The following is a 22,650-nucleotide window of genomic DNA, read 5'->3' on the forward strand; positions in this document are numbered from 1 at the left end:
TGCCGTGCGCATTATCAGTATCAAATGGAGTCAATTGGTCTAGTCGTTTCAATTGTTTTGTTTGTCTTTTGGCTGTCATAAGACGCGGGAGTAAACATAACGTCCAGGTGAAAAGCACACAAACTAGTGGACACAAAATCTTTCTCGTGATTTCACTTTGACGGAAACTAAGTATGTATATTGCCGACATTCGGTTATTATCCTCCCCGATCACAGTAGTTGTCAAAGCTAACATGCAATCAGTTCTTTACAATTTTTTTGTCATACTTATGTCCCACATGTTTCTATCAGATCGGACTTTTTAAGTAATTTATTCTGTTGAAAATAAATTAATCTAATAAACCGTTGCCTAACCTTCGACTGAAGCAACTCAACTATGAATGCAGAATCTATTGTGGCTATATCAAGCTCCACACTGATCATATAATTGAATTCTTGTGCGGCATCTGTATAGGCTAAAAAATCCGAATGCCTCGTTTTAGTGCAAAACTTGCACTACAAACAACAGCTATCTTATATGTGCAGCTTCAATATAATAGTATTAAATCAACATCACGGGTGTGTTTTTTTTCCCCGGCGTATCTAGTGTCCGTACATGCACAAAGACGACTGTGAGCACGTCGATGACAAGCACATACGCTTAGATCTGTAGATAGCGTGTATTTACGTTAATTTGCGTTCTTTTTCCTAGTCTTTTTGTGGTTTCATTTAATGATGACTACTATAATGGTTCGTTAATCCACTTTTGCTTGCTTCTCTGGTAGCCAAAGGCGAAATTCAAGTCGAAATTTTCATCTATTATTCAATGAATAAGCACTAAACCTTCAAAACACCTGCAAGTTATATTATTATCGATGTACTACTTACACAATAGAGTTTGTAGCCAACTCTAGAAAGAAGGGGTGTGCATGTTTAGGTCATTCCAAATGCTACGTTAGAATGGGTGTCAGAGATTACAGTCATTCTTCTGTACATAATTCATCTCCACGAGGATCCAAACCTTAGTTGGATTGCTCAATCAGGAAGTGGCCAAAGGCCCGATCGAACTGCAGCACCAGCAAAGAGTCCTGGTTTTTCTTGCGTCTTTTGTTCTTCTGTTTTTGTTTTTTCTCGTACAAAAAGAAAGAGGAACTGAAGAACTGAACTTATTTCTTCTGGAGGGTGATCATACAAAAGAATGCAACAATGCGGCTTAGTACTCCGGTTACCACAAGAAAAATAAGACATTGATACCAGTTGTTGAGATCGTAGCCACGGAGATCCAGCGCGCCACATCGGGTTATTAACCAAACCCCAGCATATCTAAACCACAGAAGCATTTAATATCAGCACAGAAGCAATTTTTTGAAGGTTAGGAGAGAGAAAGGGGGCGTAAAACCTTCTAGCGTTTGATATCACAAATGCTTCAAGAGCCCACTTAGCATAGCATACGTCAGCTACCTTGCTCATAAAGGAGCTCTCGGCTACACTATCACTGGTTGCTATGAGAGTCAAAACTACTGGAAGTAAAACCGACCACTGCATAACATGGCAACGGTTTGTGACTGAAAGTTAGAAAAAACTCACACCATTAAATGTGAAAAAAATACAAAAAGCAACACTTCTTACCAACTGGGCGGGGCCAGGTTCAAGTGAGATCGCCAATATATAAGCTATGCCAGTGACACAGTACACCAAGCACAGCAAAACAAAGTAGTTATCTACAACAGAGGATCTAGGATTGTTGAAGAAATAGAACATTGAGAGATAGACCACAGGCTTTATGAGTGTATTAAAATGATCGACTGTATCCTTTGCAAGAAAGTAAGCCAGGCTACTCATGCCAGATGCACTCTCTCTCCAGTAGTGCAACTTATCCAGTGAAAATGTTCTCAAAGCCGCAATCTTGCACAGGAGTGCTGAAATTAAGAAACTATTAGTGAAGAAGGATAGATGACCAAAATGGTTGGCAATTTCACCAATCCTGGCAATGACAAACAAGAAATTAAGATGAAACTTACATACTGCTATAACAGTATACGTGTAACCATTTGCTCCAAACGTTTCATCACTCACTTTGGCAAGTGTTCCTAAGCATATTCCAGCTAGTAACAAAATTAGAAAATCCACAGCCTGGGTTCTAGCTTCTCGCAGCCGCTGTTTCCCAGACCTGCAGGGAACCCATCACACAGCAAAATTTAGTAAGGACATGACTGAGGTGGCATTGCTCAAGTGTTTGGTAATGAGTTCCCCTTTTCAATTTTTTTCTTCTAAAAAGTCCTCTCTCTTGTACTTTACCTTCCGAGAAAGTATCTATATTGTTGGAAGACTCCAGGGGTTACCCGATTGGATAAATCATGTGAAGAAAAGAAAGTATATCGAAGGTAGTCTTTCTTCTTCTCAACATTGACTTTTACATCTTGCCAAATTTCCCCAGCTAAAGACGGATCTTCAGCTTCTGTGGCTGGAGTTGCTGCCCCATGTGTGGAACTTTCACCACTTGTGCCTCCCACTCCTTCAACACCATGAAGCAGGTCCAAAGGAACAGGATACCCATTATGAAGCATCCATCTAACAGGTAGTTGTTTATAGTTTACTGCTGTGCTTGAGCTTGGTTTTACTATCCCTTCTAAAATGTCTATGTAATAATCTGGAGGATTAACACGATCAGGAACAACAATCCCCAAGCTGGAAAAATACTCTTCAACTTTCTTCACCGGTCCATGATACACTGTAAGACCACCTTTAGCGAGTAGTATAAAATCATCAAACATCTCGAACAGTGTGTAACTGGAGAACACCCAAAATAGAATAGAAGGGAGTATTATCTTGGGTGATTGAAGGAGAAAAACAAACATAACAGGTAAATAAATGATTTTTTTTATTAAACAGAAAAAATGGAAAATATGAACATTTTCAATTTCAACTGCTTATCATTATGTTTGAATTTACCTTGGTTGGTGAAGGACCATGCATATATTTACACCCTCTAGAGCCTCGCGTCTAAGTGCTCTAAGCAATAACTGAGAAGATGAACTATCTAAGCCAGATGTTGGTTCATCTAAAATCAGGAGTGAAGGTTCCATAACCATTTCCAGTCCTACATTCACTCGTTTTCTTTGCCCTCCAGAAATTCCACGCCTCTCCACCGTTCCAACCAGAGAATCTCGGATTGCTTGCAGACCTAATGACTCAATAACTCTTTCAACTACTAGAACCTTCTCTGCTTTCGGTAGATCAGCTGAAAGTCTACAATGGCAAGAAAACTCAACTAAGCGAGGTTAAAATAGTCAGAAGCTAGAAAAAGCATTAAATCTGGGGTTCATCCTCTAAGTATCAGGGTATAAGAATATTAATAGAGCATGCGGTCAAGTGGCAACTAAACAGTGGAAAACTTCTGCCAAGAGATCTCGAAAGATTCTAGTCTTGTTATTAACATAACCTATTCATTTTTAAAGTACAGCCATTCAAGAGGCTGCAGTGGTCCAGGAGACCAGGAGTTTGAGGAGGAATACCTGCATCTGGCACTGAACCACAGATTCTCTTCTACTGTCAAATTGCCATGCACAATATCATCTTGCGGCACAAACCCAATGATCTTCTTGTATGATCGGATAGATTCAACCTTGCCATTTATAAGAACTAAGCCAGTTGTATGACATCCAGTTGCTTTTCCAGTTAAAGCAGAAAGAAATGTTGTTTTACCAGCCCCAGATGGGCCCATGACTGCTGAAACTCGACCAGGGTGTAGTTCCCCAGTCACACATCTTAGAAGATGCTTGTTTTTGGCATTCAAAGTGAGAGTTAAATCTTTAAAAGCAACCTGAATTGTAGGCCTCTTCCTGATCTCAATATCACTAGCCATTGAAATAACTCCAGAGAAGGTTAGGTTCTTATTTTGTTCTTGTAAAGCCTTTTCTTTTTCAATCTGACCATACGCATACTTAAAAATTTGGCTTTGCGTATGCAATTGCTTGCCCTTTGGTGCTTGCTTTTTGATATTTTTATCTCCTATCTCAACATTAAAGCCTTCCTGACTATCAGGGTCTTCCTCAATTTTCTGGATCATTTTTGTGAGGCTGTTCTTATCTTTTTTCGTTCCTTTTGATGCTGCAGATGATGTACCAGCACTTTCTGGTGGCACAGGTGGTAAGGGAGTTTCTGATGCAGATTTAGAATTAAAAGCTTTCAAGTCTCCCTTCATAGATTTTCTACGAGAAAATGTACGTGATAAAGAAGTTTGCAGTCCTACTGCATGCTTCTTAGCAATATCTTTTGCTGATTTCCATTTTTCACGTGCTTGTGTTTCTCTTACACTTGCAGCAGCCCTTTCTCTTGATTTTGCTATTCTTTTTTCTCGAGTTGCAAGAACTTGGTCAGAACAGTTATATATGATGATAAGCAAGAAGCTCAAGCCAGCCTACATGAACAACCGAATGGTCAATTCTACTATTGAGATGAGATGTGCTCAGTTTGGGAGCGGGCTTGCAATCAGATAGAAAGGAAAGAATCTCATGCTGGCATGTTTTTGGAAGTTCCAGATGGCATATTGTCATAAATTTGTCAAGATTAAAGTAGAATTTTTGAGAAAGTGTTATCAAATATTTAATTTCATTCTGACAGTCTTATAACTGCGATGGAAATTGACACTTTTGTCATCTAAGTTGCCAAGAATATTGCAACATGTTGTAATTAATGCTCATCCTTTTCAGGTTAGGTGATACTGAGGGTTTCTGAGACTCAATGAGCTTGTAGTGTCTATGCACATAAAAGGCCACATAGCAGTTTAATAAGAATAACTAAAAATAAATAATAAAAGTGCACAGGTTATCTACAATATACATAACAATTACAGAACTTATATTAGCTATGCTTTGCATGATATGGAAAGGTTTAAGATCACTCACGAAAACCATGACACCATATGCAGTTATATTTTGATTAGCTGACTGAGGCTTACAACTTGCCAATTTGAAACAACCTGTGAAACAAAGAGAAAGGTTCAGTTTAACAGCCATCTTGCTCTATGTAGATTAGCCTTCAATCTAAAGGGAAAAGTTCATTTCATTTCTCAAATGGCAACTTGTGCTAGAAATATGTTGACATGAAGTATGTCAAGGATGTATTAAGTAATTCAGGATAAAAAAGAAAAAGCTTCTGTTGAGGTTTAAGGAACAGGACATCCCTCAACTCCCAAGGTTTTGTTTTGAAATCGATAACACAACACATATACATTTTAAATCAAGTCATATCTATGGTCAGATTATTTAGTTTTCATTATTAGAGAAAGGCTTGTTGTTGTTGTTATTAGAGAAAACAAAAATGGGCATAGAAGAATGACAATGGGTCTGATAAGAGAATCAGTGAAACTTACTTTCTTGATCAGTTGAACCCGTCCTGCAATAATGTCTGCAACGTAATACCAAAGTAACTTAAAAAAAAGAATTCAGGACATAAAATATGGCTATTATACATTAGAAAAGAAGAAGTGATCAGCAGGAAGATTATAAAAATGGAGGCAAGTAGTTCAGGAACAATTTGAAATCATGTGACCAGTTAAAAAATAAAGAAACAACTCACAAACCAACAATACATTTTTGAAGTTCAGGTGTAGTTCTTAATACCCCTGGGTGCAAGGATTTTTTTGGATCGTAGATGGACAGTAAGATCCGGCTGAACAAAAAACATCCCAACTGCTTGAAATGTCTGCCCAAACATCTGCTCCACCACAACTATGGTTTGTCTTTCCAGCAGGTAGCTGATAATGATACCTGCACATTGATTCTGCTGATAAATATTAATGTATGCTATAAATAAGAAATGTGGGAAACTAAAAGTGCAAAATGTATGGACTTACGGTTCGCATATCCCAGTAGCTTGATTGAGCTGTCCGCGTGGACAGTAAGCACCCAGAGGGCAAGCTTAAATTCCAAACAAAAATTCAAACATAAATCAATTAGAACATTTTTCCGTGTCAAGAACCGGACAATAGAGACATTTTCTTTCAACTAAATGTTTGTCTCTTCTTGCGTAAGGATTTAGTGAATAGGGCGGAGTGCAGGATAAAACATCACCGTAAAGGCCAATACAAGATGCTAGTAAATAAGAAATGAAAATAATTGACTCTCTTTTAACGCATTCAATAGCCCTTTTAAGAATACTTACGTATCATGCAAGTAATGCCGCGTGGGCAAAAGAAACCCGGACAACAAGGTTGACAGTCAGTAGACCTGACAGGGATGTCCTTAGTATTGTTAAGTTGAACTTTCTCAGCAGCACTACATCCCCATCCAGGCTCACATCCATTAAGCCAAACGCTCAAGTTACAGTTTTTGTTGGGCTGCAAGTTGTTAGATTGGCTCTTTGACTTTATGTCAAAACCACTGGCATATAACTTTATTTCTGCTGCTGTGCATATGCGCTGTGAAATATCTCCTGCAAAATCGCCAAATTCAGCATCAAATGCTCAGAAAGTGATACTGCTGAAATTGAGACAATGCTGATTTTAAGAATAGAACAATCTTCAGGCAAGGTTAATGCCATTGCAAAAGCTTAATTTTTGGTGAATTTTATTATATATGAATGACAAATTGGGGGAAAAATATACAATGCTGTGATTATTGATAAATGTAATGGTGACTGAGGTACATCCTTCCAAGAATATCTTTGTGGGAACGGAAAAAGCTGCTTCAATCGCCAATTTCCAGGGCAAATGGGACAAGAGATTGAGCAAAGGGATTCTATACCTTTTAAAGATTGGGAACATGAGGTCAAAAATGTCAGATCATTTGTGAAATTAAATGCCCCATCCCAATCAGCATCTCTAGAGGAAAAAATGGCAGCCCATCAGAGCAATGAAAGCGGCGAAAGTATACGAAAAAGATAAGGAGAAAAAATTGCTCACACATCAACTATACAAAACCCCAGATTCTTTTTTATTTCGTCCTTGAAGACGCCCGTGAAACTAGACATGCTTCCATAAACGGCCTGGGCTACGAGCTGAACCGCAGCTTGGCTTTTATTGCTGTTCTGACATGAAACTTGCTCCGAATAGCAGCTTAATGCAACAATGAAAGCCAAAGCAACCCTCCTGATTATATTGTTCATTTTTTACTTTTTTATTTTTGTGATCAACTTAGGTTTCAGCTCCACAAACATAAATTTCCTCTTCGTATGAATATCAACAGCTAAAGCACAATTTCAACGTAGGGTAAATTCATCGTGAGTGTGAAGCAGAGACGCAAAACTAGAGGCCTGGGAAAAGGGAGAAACAGAGGCGTAATTCTATGATTTTGTTTTGGAACCAGAGACGTTGAGAGAGAGAGAGAGAGAGAGAGTTGAGCGTGAAGAGATGGTTCGTTTTTTCGGAGCAAGAAATGGCGGGGAGGAAGAGTTGGCGAAGTGTGAGGAACACAGAACGACAACATGTTGGGTTTTTTTTTTTTTAATGGTTTGCCGGCGTTGTTTATCAATTTATTAATCTGTTATTTCATGAGCGAAGACTAATGACCAAAAGAAAAATCCCTTCCAATTTTTTTGTTAAATTATTTGGCCAACCTTTCGTCCGTGTTTTATTATGATTTGTGTTTGTGTATTGTGTATTTATTTTTCTTTTTTATATTATTTTTGTGACGTAACTTTGTTTTTACTTTACAAATGAATCATACTCATTCAAAAATAAAAAATATTTTTTTAAAGATTATATATTTTAAAATATAAAATATTTTTAATTTTTTAAGAATAATCATTATTTTTTTAAAAAAACATCTTTATTGAATAAATTACTTTATATTTATTTTAAGTTGAAATACTTTATTAAATAGAGATAAATATAAAAAAATTGAATTATTTTAAAAATAAATAATTATTTTATTGAGAGTGAAATTTAATTAAAGATAGTTTATACTCTTAAATGAATTAAAAATTTTTCATGTTATAGACCAGACAAAATCCAACAATCCAATTAGTGAAATTATTGCTCGTACCTTGTGCGCCAATCATATTTTGTCTAGCAAAAATTAGTCATGTCAGGTAAATATAAATTAATTTTAACATTAATAATAAAAAATATATAAAAAATTTAAAAAACACTCAATTCTAAAAATAAAGTTATTAAAAATAATGGTACATAAAATTTTATTTAACTGAACACATACAACATGGCATATTTTAATTAGATGGAATATATATGTCATAGTATATGGATCTATATATATTTTTAATGACTTTATTTCTTGAATATAATTCTTATTTAAGTTTTTGCAATCCTCTCCATCATCATTAATAACAAAGTCAATTTATATTTATAATTAACTGATATGATATATTTTTATTAGATAGAATATGATAGTGCACTTAGTGAGTGAAATTAAAGATTGATGATTATTTTTTATCAAAAGAGTATAAACTTGTGCATTTTGCAAAATGATTTAGGGTTAATGTGCAAAATATATTCTAAAGTATGGCACGAAAAACACCTTGAATTTTTAAAATATACAAAATGGACTATAAACTTTTAAATTCATAACAAATTAAATTCTATTGTTAACTCACCATTAACGTTATTACTATTCACCAATGGGGCCCAATGAAAATGCTTATGTGGCAATCCCTTGTTGATGTGTCATTTTAAATTAGCACCATCAATTCTAAACTATTACGTAAATAACATCCTGAAATCTTAACTTCAAAATTCAAAGCAAATTAATCCCACTATTTATGTGTAGAATCATGACTATTATATAGATTAAATTGGCTTCAATGATATAGGTTATGTGTGTAAAAGCTCCATACAAATTTTATTATAAAAACTAATTTTTACTACATTAATTTTTGTCAAGTAAAATTTTGAGCTAACTCTTGGCTAACAAAAAGTAGGCATACACTTAAACTAAATGGGAAAAGCGTGCTTAATTTAACTCAGAAACCATACATGACCAAACAGAAGAATCAATATTGCGATGGGACCACTTAACATTTTCAGCTTTGGCGCCAATTCAGATGAGCCCGTTTCCCAGCCGCTGCAAAATGACATGGCATTTTCTGAAGATTCGCTTGAATATAGACAAACAAAATACCAGAGGAAAAAAAAAAAAAATACACACTCTCTCTCAGCATCAGTCACAGTCTCCTCCACTTCAAAGATTCGCGTCTGCATCACTGAACAAAACCTCGTGATGTCTGTCACTTTACCATTTCAGCCCTCTACTGAACCTGAAGCTCCCTTTTTGCAAAGATTCTCTTGTTTCCCCTGTTTTCCTCATCCTCTCATTTGATGTCGTTTCCGATTTCAATAATTTGCATTATGCTACTGTATCAAATAAATGTCAAACTTTTCTAATTCTTTTGAATTCCTTTAGTTATTGATCAATTATTCGGATTCGGACCTCCTTGGTTGTTTTGTTTGGATCATCTTCATCTTCGAACAGATTTACCATGATATGCGTCGCTGTCGGTTTGATCTAAAGGTGTAAATCTCAATGCATCTATGCTGCTCATTTCTTTCTATTCATTCATGTTGGTTTCGATTGATTGGATCATCTTCGTTTCTTATTATTCATTAATGTTGTGTTCTACTTGAAGTTTGATCGGATTGAAGAACTTTCTGTTTATGTTTGATGCGTTATTTGGCTACCTAGAAAGTAAACTCGAGGGAGGTTATGAATCGTACATTTCAAGAATATGTCTTCAACTCTGCTTTTATCGTTCCTTTGATTTCTCCTCGCAGGGAATGCCTGCTAAAACCACCGCTTCTCTTTTGCACTATTTATGAAATTTATGAATCGCTGCCTTATGCTGTGCACGCTTCAAAATTCTCTGACTTTCCACTTCCACTTCTTATTTTGTTTTGTTTTCTTCCTCATTTTTCCCCCTTCAGTTTGTACATTGGAAATAACTTATTGCGCATTTTGCTAGGAATTTATTTTAGGTCGTATTGCGCTAGCATGCCTTTAAATCTGTTGCTTTTAGTGTATTTGTCTTGTAATCAGTCATATGGCTTCAGCAATCACTTGGCTCATTTTGCTTCCACTGAATAGCTACATGAATGTTCAGTACAATAGACGTAATTACTTGTATATCATGACCACTGGGGAAACTTTCTTTTGGGTTATTTTGAATTCCACTATCTGCAAGTTGCTTTGAGTGCCTGAAATATTTTAATACTGGTGTATTAAGCATACGCATATATTTCCATGCTTGCCAGTGCATACGAGCTCCAAGGGGCGAAGCCAATTTAGATATCACTAGTGACTCTATAAGAATTCAATATTTAAGCTGATAAATTCTTGACGTGGTCAATACCAAAAATTCTCTAGCTGGTTGTCTTATAGGCCATCGTACATAACGAGCTGCCAATCTATTTCTATATTAATAATTTTACACTGACACTGGTATAGTTAGATTTGATTGCTGTGATTTCTGTGTCATGCTGCATGCCTGACTTGAAAATTGCGCATTTACAAAGCATAGGGTCAAAGTTGGACTCTAATACCAACTTGAGCTTAAAAAAAAAAAAAAAAATTAGAAGGGAAAGAAAGAAAGAAATTCATGTATCTCCATAATTTCCACCGTGGTATCATAATGACCAATGATGCAATGGTAAATCCCAATTTCCAGTTTGAAAATCCAAATAATAAATTAAAGTTAATAATAGCTTACAAAGAAGCACAAGTCGTTTTTCCTTAACTAGAAAATTATCTTTTGGTGTGTGTTTATATTAAATAGTATGAGCAGAAACTTCTGTTGGAGTGTAAATTAAGGTTTAAGTATTTTTGACTGTGGAAAAAAGTCATTCAGCAGAGTAGCTGGTATAAGTTAATTTCATTTTCTTCAAAACATTGAAAATGAGATTTGCATTCAGTTCTTTATTGACATATGGGTTAGTTGTTTTTATGCTCTTTATAGTAAATCCTCTGATAATTAATATGTGAAATAGTTTGTGCTTGATTATTTTTTTGCAGGAGTGACAGCTGTATAAAAATGACTGCATAAAGCTAATTTCTCTCCTGAGATAAAATTATAATAACATCCATCAGCCATGATTGTTTTGGAATTGACTGTGTTTAGTTGGAGAAGATGAGTTGTAGAGATGATTTCCTATGAGCAAGATCCAGATGTTGTACGATGGGGCCTGCAGCTGTTTTATGCTAGTCCATATTCTAATTGTAGATATTGTGGTGCTGTTACTCAAGAGAATTCAGATTGTTACCATGGGTATTATTTTAGGGAAGAGGATTATAACAATGATTTTACCAACATAGACAATGATGAACAAACGGTGCATGCTCTTCAGCAACAATTTTCACAACTTGCGGTGACTGAACCCTCTGAACCTTCATATGATTGGTCAGAAAATATGCCGCCATCCAACTCATTGCAAGAGTGGCTTAGTCATCCAATAGATAGCTATTGCCCTGGTATGTCTTATATCTAAGAATGTCATAATGATTTCCTTTTAAGCTGCTAGGTCTTCGACACTATTAATTTGCTTTATGTTTATTTTGTCTAAAATTTGTAGAACAGCAACATGATCAGGAAGAGGCAGATGATCCGGAAACTTCTGGTTCATATTCTAGCTCTGAGAAGAACTTATATTGTGGAGATCAATGGTTGTGTTCGTTGGAGCAGATTGATGAATATGCTCTTGATGGAGAAGTAGGAAAAAGACTGAATCAGATGGTTCCAATTCCAGTGAGTTAGGCTTCTCAAATGCCATTGATTTGGTTTGGTTTCCAAACGTTTTCTATTCTCTCTCTCTCTCTCTCTCGTGGTAACAATGAACTTATGACAACTTTATTTCCTCTTATTAATACCTTAATCAATTGGCTTCCCCTGACACTGAATGACAAATGAAATTTTTGATGACTTTCTTCAATTCTGAATTTACTGATGTTTATGCTTCAAGGTTTGTTTGTAGCCGCATTCGTGTTTTCTTCAGTCAGCATTGTGGTGGTAGTTGTCTAACAGTTTATAGCTTCTGTCAATCTGTTATATGTCTAATAAATTCTTAATAATATTTCTTCTATGTTATCTCTTATAATGTATAATGTATGTAATCCTTGACACAGCATGTTCCTAGAATCAATGGAGAAATACCTTCGATTGATGAAGCAACTTTAGATCATCAAAGGCTATTGCACAGGTAATGCTCATTAGTAATGTGTTATTTTTCTTCTACCTTTATTATTATTTTTTTCTTTTATTATGTGGGAATTTTTATTCATAGTTATTGATTGGATTGTTAAAATTAACTTATGTTTCGTATGCTCAAGACCTTTTATTTAATTTTTGTTTACAGGCTGCAGCTGTATGAGCTGGTTGAGTCCAAAGTTGAAGGAGATGGAAATTGTCAGGTTTGTTCTTTTCCATCTGAGTGTGCCCATCAAAAGTCATAAAATTTTCAATGATTACATGGCCAAGTCATTACATGATAAATGAGCAAATGGTTGTCTTCTATATGCTCTTAATGTGACCGTGGGATCAACCATGACGATAGAGTTCGCCATATCAATACATTGAAATTGCAAAATTTATGACATCCTATTTAAAGAGCTGATCTCTGTCTTACGTATTGCAAGTAGATTCTAATTAAATTTGTTATGTTTACAGTTTCGTGCACTATCAGATCAAATCTATCGAACACCTGAGCACCATATATTTGTGAGAGAACAAGTAGTAAATCAGGTTGTCTGGCTATCTTCTACCACATTTTAGTTTAAGCACAGAAGTGTTGTACGACAGGATTGATTAGATGTGATTGAGACATAATTGTTTTGAATTTTCTTTCTTTCTTTCTTTTTTTTGTTGGTGATTTGTAATTGGTACATTTTTGCAAATTAGCTGAAGTCATACCCAGATATATACGAGGGATATGTTCCAATGGCTTACAGAGACTATTTGGAGAAAATGACCAAGTATCATTCTACTACTTCCAGCTTAATTCAATTGGTTTTTGCTTAAGGTATTTGTTAATTATTTCAACCATGATGCTATTAGGAATGGCGAGTGGGGGGACCATGTGACCTTGCAGGCTGCTGCAGATTTTGTATGCTTCAGCAACTAAACTATATATCACTTATGCCTTTAATTATATGATTGTCATGTATTCTTTTGTATAATTTATTTGTTCTTGCTATTAAGTTGGATAATTAAAAAGGAGCTGCATTTGTGCCCAACAAATGTCATTCGCTTCCAATAAACATGACATGAATGTATTTGACACTTAGAAATTGCATTTGAACACTTGAATTGTCAATGAATTCATGTTAGTTTCCATACTTTTTTGGCTGATATGCTATGTTAATGGGAATTATTGATAATGAGTCATCCTTATTTTTATCTCATCGTTGATAGAAGTAACCTGACCTTCACCTGGCAAAAATGTAATCCCGAAGGTGGCTAATCCTTTCTAAAAGTCTTATTTTATTTTCAAAATTCAAATTATTCACTTTCATCTTCTTTGTATGAGAATTCATGATTCTGAAGCAACTATTGCAGTAAGACCATGATGTCATATATATATATATATATATATATTATAGTTCATGGTCCTAGATGCTGTATGACAGAGTAACACGACCTATGTACACTAGATGGAATAAACAAGAGTGGTGGAAAGTTAATGCCGGGTCAACAGGGAGCAGTTAGCAGCAGTAAATTAGTATTATAGCGGCTGTTATTTTAGCATAACTTCCAAAAGGCCTGATCTAACTGACATGGTAGTTAATAAATGTCTTTAGATGCATGCTTTTCTATCTAAATTCTTCTATCATGTATTGCAGTATGGAGTTAAAATATTTGTCATCACTTCTTTCAAGGATACTTGCTACATTGAGATTCTTCCAAATTTTGAAAGGTCGAGACGAGGTATTTTCATGCTACTTTTAACAATATCACGATGTTCTGGAAGTACAGTGCTTGCTTCTCTGCCATTTGCCAACCTTACAAATCAGTGCCTATTTCCCAGAAAATCAGAATGCATCAAAACCTTGAAAGTGTAGATATTCTAGAATCAATAGCAACATCAACATCAATATCAATATCAATATCAAATATGAAAAATCTATTTCAAGTGACACTATTCATATTTCATAAGCAATGAACAATGTTACTCATTTCTTAGACTCTGTGCAATGCCCAGAAAAAGGTATCTTGATTTTAATATCATTGAATATATTATATAGTATGGATCTTCATAACCTCTCATTGTCTATTAAATCAATATTAATACATCAAGATAAAATCTATTAAGCTGCATTATATACAAGTTACCAACACTGCAATTCAATTCTCAGACTTCCCGGTACACACAATGCTGGGAAAAACGTATCTAGTTGTTATAATATATTGTTATCGCATTGTAATATAGTGTAAATGGTTACTATACTTCGAGTTTATGCCTTAAGCTATGCCGAGCAATTATATTTCACTACTTTTTTTCTGTTTGAGTGAAGTCAGCTAACTCATTCACGGATAGTAATGGATAGAAACAAAACCCAAAAAAGAAGAAGAAGAAGTCAAAGAACCATTCAAACCTTTTTGTTCTTGCTTTTGGGCAAATTTCCATATTTTTATCAGTAACTAACCTGCAGATGGAAAATGAAAACAATTTATTTTTAGTTTTGATTGTTGTTATTTTATGTTTATTGTGCAGTAATATGTTTGAGCTTCTGGGCAGAAGTACACTACAACTCAATATATCCTGAAGGAGGTTAGGGTGCATGCATATCTGCGCTGGCATACATGCTACATTGGCTATTAAATTAAGAATGTTAAAGCTGTTGATGTGACTTGTTAATATTCTCAGACTTGCCTTACGCCAAAAGCATAGCCTCCAGTGTGGCTAAGCTTGGACTCTCTCCTATTGAGACTAATCTGAAAGAAAGATGTGCCTTAATAGCTCTCCATGATCATAATTGGAGTGGAAAAAGCAGTTATAGCAATGATTGTTATTAAATTCTTTTGCAATATCTTTAAGAATGTATAACCTTAGCCTGGTGGCTATGCTCCGCAGTGGAAGTGATTTATCTGGTGTAGGATTATTGATATATGAGTTTTCCGACCTCAAGAACTCGATTTTGTGATACGAGAACTAGTCTCAGGATATGGCTCTCAGGTGTGGGACTCTGTAGTTCGGTGGAATATTATTACAATATCAATTGCCAAGGTATATGATTTATATGGGATTTCACGGGCTTTTTACCTCACAACTTTGTAGTTAGTATTGGGCAGCTCCAACAGTGGAGGGTGGAGACAAAGGAAAACATTCTTAGAGTTAGAGATGCACAATACATTATTTTCGTATTGTTGTATCTATGGGTCAGATTGACTAATTAGTGTTGAGATGCCCAAATGTGGGTGAATGTAAGTTAATGTTGAAAATCCTACATCAAATAGAATAGGCAATATGTAATATAGTGGAAGGACTCATAAACTTGAGATTTTGGATTTGAATTGAGATGTGACGTCAATTCCACTGTTCATCTTATCGCTCACAAGTCACAATCAATTTGGCGTCTGTGGCGTTTTCTATCAAGTCTTTTTGTCTTGTTGATTAGCTGATGTTGGGTTAAGATATTGATGGCTGATGGATTTAACTTGTTTGCAGGTCCGCAGAATGAGATGTGATTTCGACCCTCTCTTTGGCCTCTGGCCGCTTCGGTTAACAACCTGCACTCGATTGTTTTATTACTTTGGTGATGGCACGGTCATTGGGTCGCAATCTATCGTCTTATTGACGTATTCATTGCATGGGCTGTCTTGATTTCCCAAATATTTTATCTGATATGAATAATTTATTTTAACATCTAGAAACTCATTGCAACATATGCAGTGATACTAGTGCGTCACCCCTGAGCTTTATTAAATTTCAGGCTAGTGCCACAACGCTTGAAGGATGCCGCAAAGAAAGAAATGGAGTTGTATTTCTTTCTCAATATGGATGCTTTCGAGTCAGATTTGTTCATTCTCACTATCTTAGCTTTCTATTTCCCGTGCAAATTGTGATTTCACGGGTAGAAAATGAAAGTGGGGATTGGATTGAAGTTTGGTATTATTGTATTGTGATAAATGATAATTTAAGTGGAAGTTCGAAAACATATGATGTGTATGACATGATGTAAATTGGACGGACTATTCTCATTTCAGGTACTCATGTTCAGCTCCAGTGCCCACTAAAATGCACCGTTGTGTTGAGTTAGGGGAAGAGTGTTTAATCCTAGCCATGTATATTGGGTTCTTCAAATCACCATCCTGAAAATTTCTTCTCCTTGTCCTACTCGGCAGAGGACAGGCGACAGGAGTAGAGGTCTTCTGGGCTGCGGGATGGATCTCCTGTGATGGCTCCATGGCGGTGGTTTGATGGCAAATGGAGGGAGGTATCTCGTAATAAGTGCCACACGACAATCTATCTTAATCTCAAATCTCAAAGCAATAGATTTATGGGTCTTTCCATTAACATTTTCGTTCCATCGCAAGTGTCACAGAAAGCTTCTTTTCCATACTTCAAAATAAGTCTCATTTTCATATTTCAGGAAAGTGTTACATACTTCGTTTCCTGTTTTAACCCTTATTGACACAGTCATTAGTAGTCAAATGATATTTGTTAAAATAGCACGACGAACATTTTTGGAAAGTATTAGATTGATTTTGCAAAACTTTAGGTTATTTAATGATTTTCTTGAGCCATGTGAAAAACATTTTTGACACTTCGTGAAAGGGGGAGAGAAAATATGCATGCCTTTGAGTCATATCCACTCACACTTAACACATATGCCATCATCTTAATTAATATTGAGTAACAAGCAACGTTAAAGAAATCCACGTTGGATGCACTCGCATCACACATGCGACTTTGGCTCCAATGATATCAATTTAAACAATATCTCAAGTTATTAATCATGAAAATCTCCCATGATAATCCTTTTAAATTTTTATGAACTTGTATACAGACATGTCTGTATGCTTTCGAAGTGTCGGATTTTAATTAACATTCTGAGCATTGATGTATTCCATTCAAAAAAATGTGGGGTTTGTGTATGGCAACTTCAAAAGCCATGGAATTAGAGATTTTCAGGCAGTTGACGCTATTTGATTGGTGGCCTGTGAAACAGAATGCGGAGATCCCAGAAGGTCCCTCCAATTTCCGTATGTCAACGTCCAAGTGGTGGATGAATTTGCGGAAGAAACACGTGTCCTAATTGGGTCTGGATCCTCTCATAATCCCACTTTTTCTTTTCTTTTCCTCATCTCATCTCCACCCTTAAATAATAAATAATAAAGTCAATCGTTCAGATTTAATTATTTTTTATCAACAAATATAATTGTTTTTAAAATAATTATCATATAAAAATAAATAAATTTAAATTGTTAAAAACTGACCTGCACAGTTTATAGTTATATATTGTTATTAAAATTATTTATTTATTTATTTATTTTATTATAGTTGCACATCATGTAAGTTAAATTTTAACTATTTAACATTGTTTGTTTGGTTTTTACAGGCAAGCACTTAGTTCAATTGATTCAAAAAGTTGAATCAATTTATCATGTATTTTGAGTTTAAATCATGAAATATATAGTCATATTAAATAAATATAATAAAGGCATTCTTGAAACATTTGAGAGTTCAGTGTTTTGGATTACTTTGAACATTCCTTACCTAATTTAAGTGCAGAGATGCGAGAAAGGGGGGAAAAAGAGAGAGAGAGAGAGAGAGGCGCGCAGAGAATGGCCGCTGAGAGGATCTGCTTTTGTCCTAATGACATGTCCAATTTCAACTTCAAGGCTCCCATGTTCGGTGCTTTTAATATCTTGATAGCCCCACTATATCCGGACATATCCATCAATGCATAAAAAACTAACAAGTGGAGGTAATAATGTATAGATTCTAGAAAATATTTTACTCTAAACATCTCAAAAATATAAACTTTTGATGACAAGGGAGGTTATATGCAAATTTTGATAGAGTATTTTGGCCTGGACAGAACATCGCGTAGCTGATGGTTTGGTTTGTGTGAGGAAAGCGACCTGTTATATTCCCAGAATGTAGATGTCACGCTTCCTTCATAGTTCATAGTCGGTAAAAGCATTTATCCTCAATTTTTTCAAGTCGCATGCTTTAACTATGACCTTTTTACCTGTTTTCTTTATATAATTACATTTTCTTTAACATTATTATCTCTTTAGTCAGAAGATATCTAAAGTAGTATTGAGTAATTTTAAGTCTAAACACTCGCAAATTCAAATAAAGGAAACCCTTCTGGCGTGATTTTTTTCATTTGTAATATCTAAAGTATATATGGACCCTTTTCCACTTACATCTAAAGCATCTTGTATCCAGCACAAGTAGAAACAAAAAGAACAAGGTTTTCGAACAAAAAAGAAATAAAAGAATAATGATATTTTTGCGTGGAAGAAATTTAGAAACGCATATTTTTGTACAAATGAATACATAAATTTGGGGTTGGGGTGGGGGTGGGGGTGGGGGGGAGGAAAAGACGAATGCTATGCATATGAATTTTACAGGTTGTGTATGGGGCCAAGTGAGCAATGATGTGACTACGCACCTTCTGATTAGAAAGAGCAAGCCCTCAACGAAGCAATTATAACTTGGATGTAGATATTCTAAAGTGAGATCTTTATGAAATGCTTCTTTAAAATTGAAATAAAATATAGAGAGTATAGAATCATATCTGGTATATAGGATGGCATCAAGGAATAAAGAACTGTGAACGGAAAGTTGTTCCAATGACGTAGAAGAGATCTGGATTCGAACCAGCTAGCCTGGTCATGTTTTGTCTGTATTTGATTTGATTGTATAAAAAATAAATAATTAAAATGAAAACTGGTATTTTACGCTTGATAGTTTTTTATTCTCGAATAAAAATAACATACAATGACTAATTACCAAGTAATAATAATGAAAGTATAATAAATTTTATTCAGCAATAATAGTAACAATGTAATGGATTTTTCTTCTGCTGGGATACCAACAAGGCCAAACAACACACACTTATAAGTTGGGCCCGTGTAATTGAAATTAAAAAAATAAATTTTTAAATAGATTAAAACATTTATTTTGTAGATATTTTATAAAAAATGAATATTATTTTATATTTGGTTATAATAATTATAAATGATTACTCTATCCGTTCAAAAATATATGATATTTTTAACTAAATCTTACTTTAATAAAGTGGTTAGTTATCTTCAAATCAACATTATCTTTCTGTATTTATCTTTATTTGATATAATGTTTTACTTTAAACTAAATATAAAGTGATTCATTTATTATGAATACTTTAAAAAAATATTAATTATACTTTTAAATATTAAAGATACTATACATTTTTTAACATCTAACCTTTTAAATAATATTTTATATTTTTGAATGAAAGAAATATTGGTTAGTTATTTTAAAATTTTATGATATATTACTTAGTTTCTGTTTTATAAAATAATTTATTATTTAATTATTTTAAAATATTTTGATATCTTCATATATCTTGTATTTTTAAAATATTTTCTCTCATTTTTCATATCAATGGAGCTACTTTAAAACAATCAAAAATATTTTTTATATTTTGATTATTCTCAAAAGTTTAAATTAATATCATAAAAGCGCACAAAATATTTTTTAAAAAAAATAAGTTTTTTTTTTGTAAAATAAATTGAAATTTGAACAGCCAATTATCTAAGTTGGCCAAATGCTTTCTAGAACGAGAAAATGACAACAAAAAAACAAATCAAACCAGGGCGAATGTAGGGGAACAAGGGGGGTGCTCCCCCCTCCCAATTTGATTTGCCCTTTAAAAAATTTTAAGATTTTTTAAATTTTACATGTAAAAATTAGTGTTAGGCCCCTATATTTTAACCAGTTTTCATTCTTGCCCCTGATATGTTTTTCCCTGGATTCGTGCCTGCCTCCAAAATATACAAATGATAAAATAGGTACCGTAAAATGTAATAATTATTTTTTAGCTCTTAAGAACTCATTTAACCTTTTAGATTTTTTTGAGATGACATTTTTGCCCTTCCCTCAACACTCTCGGGAGGAGTTATCTGACACATTTTTGCCCTCTCACTGCAACAAAGCAAGACTTATATGATAGTCTGCATTCTGTAATATTCTTCTTTTTTAAAATATAAAATATTTTTAATTAAATTTTACTTTAATAAAGTAATTAGTTATTTTCAAACCAACATTATATTTTTATATTTACCTTTATTTGATGTAATGTTTCACTTTAAAATAAAAATAAAGTGATTTATTTATTATGGACACTTTAAAAAATATTAATTAAACTTTTAAATATTAAAAATGTTATACATTTGTTAACATCTAACCTCTTAAATAATACTTTATATTTTTTAACAAAAGAAATATTGATTAGTTATTTTAAAATTTTATGATATATTACTTAGTTTCTGTTTTATAAAATAATTTATTGTTTAATTATTTAAAATTTTATGATATTTTTATGTATCCTATATTTTTAAAATATTTTCTCTTATTTTTTATATCAACTGAAGCTACGTTAAGGAACTGTTTCGTTGGGGGCCAGGGCTCCCCTCCCTTCTTTGCCGTCTCGCTGCTACTTTATTCATGTAAATGCTAGCTATTCCATTTCCCTCCCTTATCTATCTCACTGCCTTGCTTGTGTCTATTTCACATTATTAGGGCTTATGGATCTCTCTTTTGTGATAAACATAAACCACTAACTTCAAAGTGGAAGTTTTATCTTTCTATTTATAGGAAAGTTTTTCCCTGTTTGTGATACCTTGTGCGATTTGCATTTGATACTCATCACTCTTTTGCAGGGTAATCTTTGCCTTCCATTTTCCTTCAAATAATCTTTGTAGTTGATTTTAAATTATTTTAATATTTTATTTCTCAAAATAAAATTATATAAAAATTTAATATTAAATATAAACTATCTAGAGTATATCTAGATTATTAATTAATAAAAATTATAAAAAAATTAAATATTAAATTAGAACTTTAAATTATATCCGTATTGTCCAAAATATATCTGAATAATCAATTTGTAAAAATTATTAAAAATAATATTAAATTTCATCATCTAAATTAAATATGTACTAGCTAGATTTTTTTTATAAGCAAATTTATTGAAGATTTCTATATTTTTTTCATATTTTTATTCTAACAAATATAAAATAAAATAAAAAGATTACATTTTGTCTGTGTAAATATCTATATAGGTTGATCAGATAATACAACGATAATGGTATGGAGTAAACGTCGGCACAATGTCAAGAAATAGTTGAGGGATGAGTAAAGATGTCATCTCCCGAAAAATTAAAATGCCAAATAAATTTATAAGAACTAAACAATAATTATAACATTTTGCGATACTTATTTATCATTTGCATATTTTAGAGATATTCATCGAGTACTAACCAATGACATGGACCAAGTTGGACTAAATCGTAAATGTTTGTACAACTTCTTGGCAATTTTTTTTCTTTTTCATTAAAAAGATTAAACTTAAAGTCTCTTTACATATTCAAAAAACTTATATAAAATCTTTTAATATATATATTTATATAGCAAGCATTTATTCACGTTGCATCCGATGAGCCTATGATAATATTATAAAACGAAGGGCTAATATGGGACGGAAAAACGAAATAGAAAAAGAAAAAGTTTTAAGAAGTAAATTATTATATTATTATATTATAATTATAATAGGTTAAAGTATACTATTAATCCTCTAACTTTATATAATTTTTTTTTGGATAAAGATATGAACAAAAACAAAGGAGATTACAAGGGGTTTTCGCTATAGAGCTACCTTTCCCTTTCATCCATCCCTACTGGCTAAGGCGGAGGAAAGTTAAAGACATTACTTTGATTAACCACATCATGCGCATGTCTCACTAAAGCATTAGCTGTGCTAACAAATTCTCTATGCCAAAAGTTAATGCTCACAAACCAATTCCTAAACAATAAATTATCAACTTCTTGAATGATGTCCTGGAATGGGTGTCCCTCTATTCCATCACGTGTGACAAGATTGACAGCTGGAGCGCAATCACTTACAACTGCAATATCTTTGAAACCTTTTTTCTAGCAAAGATTCAAACTAAAGGTGATAACTTTAATCTCTGTAATGGCTGGAGCAAGGGATTCTGATATGTTGTTGAAACCAATAACCCATTGACCATCATTGTTCCATACAACTCCACCACACACACTGACACTTGTTGAGTTAACCGACCCACCTATCACAAGAATTACATTGCGTTCCACAGATTGACTCCTTTTATTGTGAGAGGAGTTCTTGGAATCGAGCCCATGAAGAGAATTTCTCAATTTGTAGTCCATTAAAGTACAAAAAAAGCTTTGTAAAACAACAAAGCTCACATAATTCTCATCATCACCAGGTAAGACTAAAAAGAAACTGCCATGGAACAGTGTTAGTGAATTTCTCGCCAGTTTCTTTTTTCAAGTTCCAAGAGACACATTCAATACCATTCAGATGCCAAAACTGTTCCTGATGTTCAGGTGAGACAAGGTATCTCTATTTTTGCTCTGCTGACTAACAGTCGCATAGGAGATGCATCTAGTTCTCCTCCTCCCCACACGTCATTAGGCATGAGCTGTTGTTTAAGATTCCTTGCTTCGCATGAAGTTTTATTGTATGCACC

The 22,650-nt window shown here is 33.8% G+C and overlaps 2 protein-coding genes across 3 annotated transcripts; one reads left to right on the forward strand and one right to left on the reverse strand.

The window, feature by feature from the left end:
* Nucleotides 1-823: 823 nt before the first annotated feature.
* LOC129314465 (ABC transporter G family member 28-like) lies at nt 824-7,091 on the reverse strand. Of its 2 annotated transcripts, XM_054957906.1 has the most exons (14): nt 6,884-7,091; nt 6,726-6,802; nt 6,145-6,414; nt 5,837-5,900; nt 5,604-5,750; nt 5,354-5,388; nt 4,887-4,960; nt 3,495-4,399; nt 2,932-3,228; nt 2,278-2,769; nt 2,001-2,149; nt 1,609-1,898; nt 1,379-1,518; nt 824-1,302 (listed from the first exon to the last, which is right to left on the reverse strand). In XM_054957906.1, the coding sequence occupies exons 1-14, from the start codon at nt 7,084-7,086 to the stop codon at nt 1,146-1,148; spliced, it is 3,300 nt and encodes a 1,099-aa protein (XP_054813881.1). In that variant the 5' UTR covers nt 7,087-7,091; the 3' UTR covers nt 824-1,145. The 2 variants fall into 2 exon arrangements, with proteins under 2 accessions (XP_054813881.1, XP_054813882.1); XM_054957907.1 differs by lacking the exons at nt 824-1,302; nt 1,379-1,518 and having other exon boundaries at nt 1,745-1,898; nt 2,005-2,149.
* Nucleotides 7,092-9,077: 1,986 nt separating this feature from the next.
* Nucleotides 9,078-16,435, forward strand: LOC129312525 (OVARIAN TUMOR DOMAIN-containing deubiquitinating enzyme 12-like). Its single transcript, XM_054955171.1, has 11 exons — nt 9,078-9,446; nt 10,941-11,396; nt 11,498-11,670; nt 12,048-12,121; nt 12,278-12,332; nt 12,589-12,663; nt 12,820-12,893; nt 12,976-13,024; nt 13,761-13,845; nt 14,633-14,689; nt 15,587-16,435. The coding sequence occupies exons 2-11, from the start codon at nt 11,069-11,071 to the stop codon at nt 15,604-15,606; spliced, it is 990 nt and encodes a 329-aa protein (XP_054811146.1). The 5' UTR covers nt 9,078-9,446; nt 10,941-11,068; the 3' UTR covers nt 15,607-16,435.
* The last annotated feature ends 6,215 nt before the right edge of the window (nt 16,436-22,650 follow it).

Source organism: Prosopis cineraria, unplaced genomic scaffold (genome assembly GCF_029017545.1).
Source record: "Prosopis cineraria cultivar Desert tree isolate PC_DT_omini unplaced genomic scaffold, ASM2901754v1 PC6, whole genome shotgun sequence".
NCBI classification, from domain to species: domain Eukaryota; kingdom Viridiplantae; phylum Streptophyta; class Magnoliopsida; order Fabales; family Fabaceae; genus Prosopis; species Prosopis cineraria.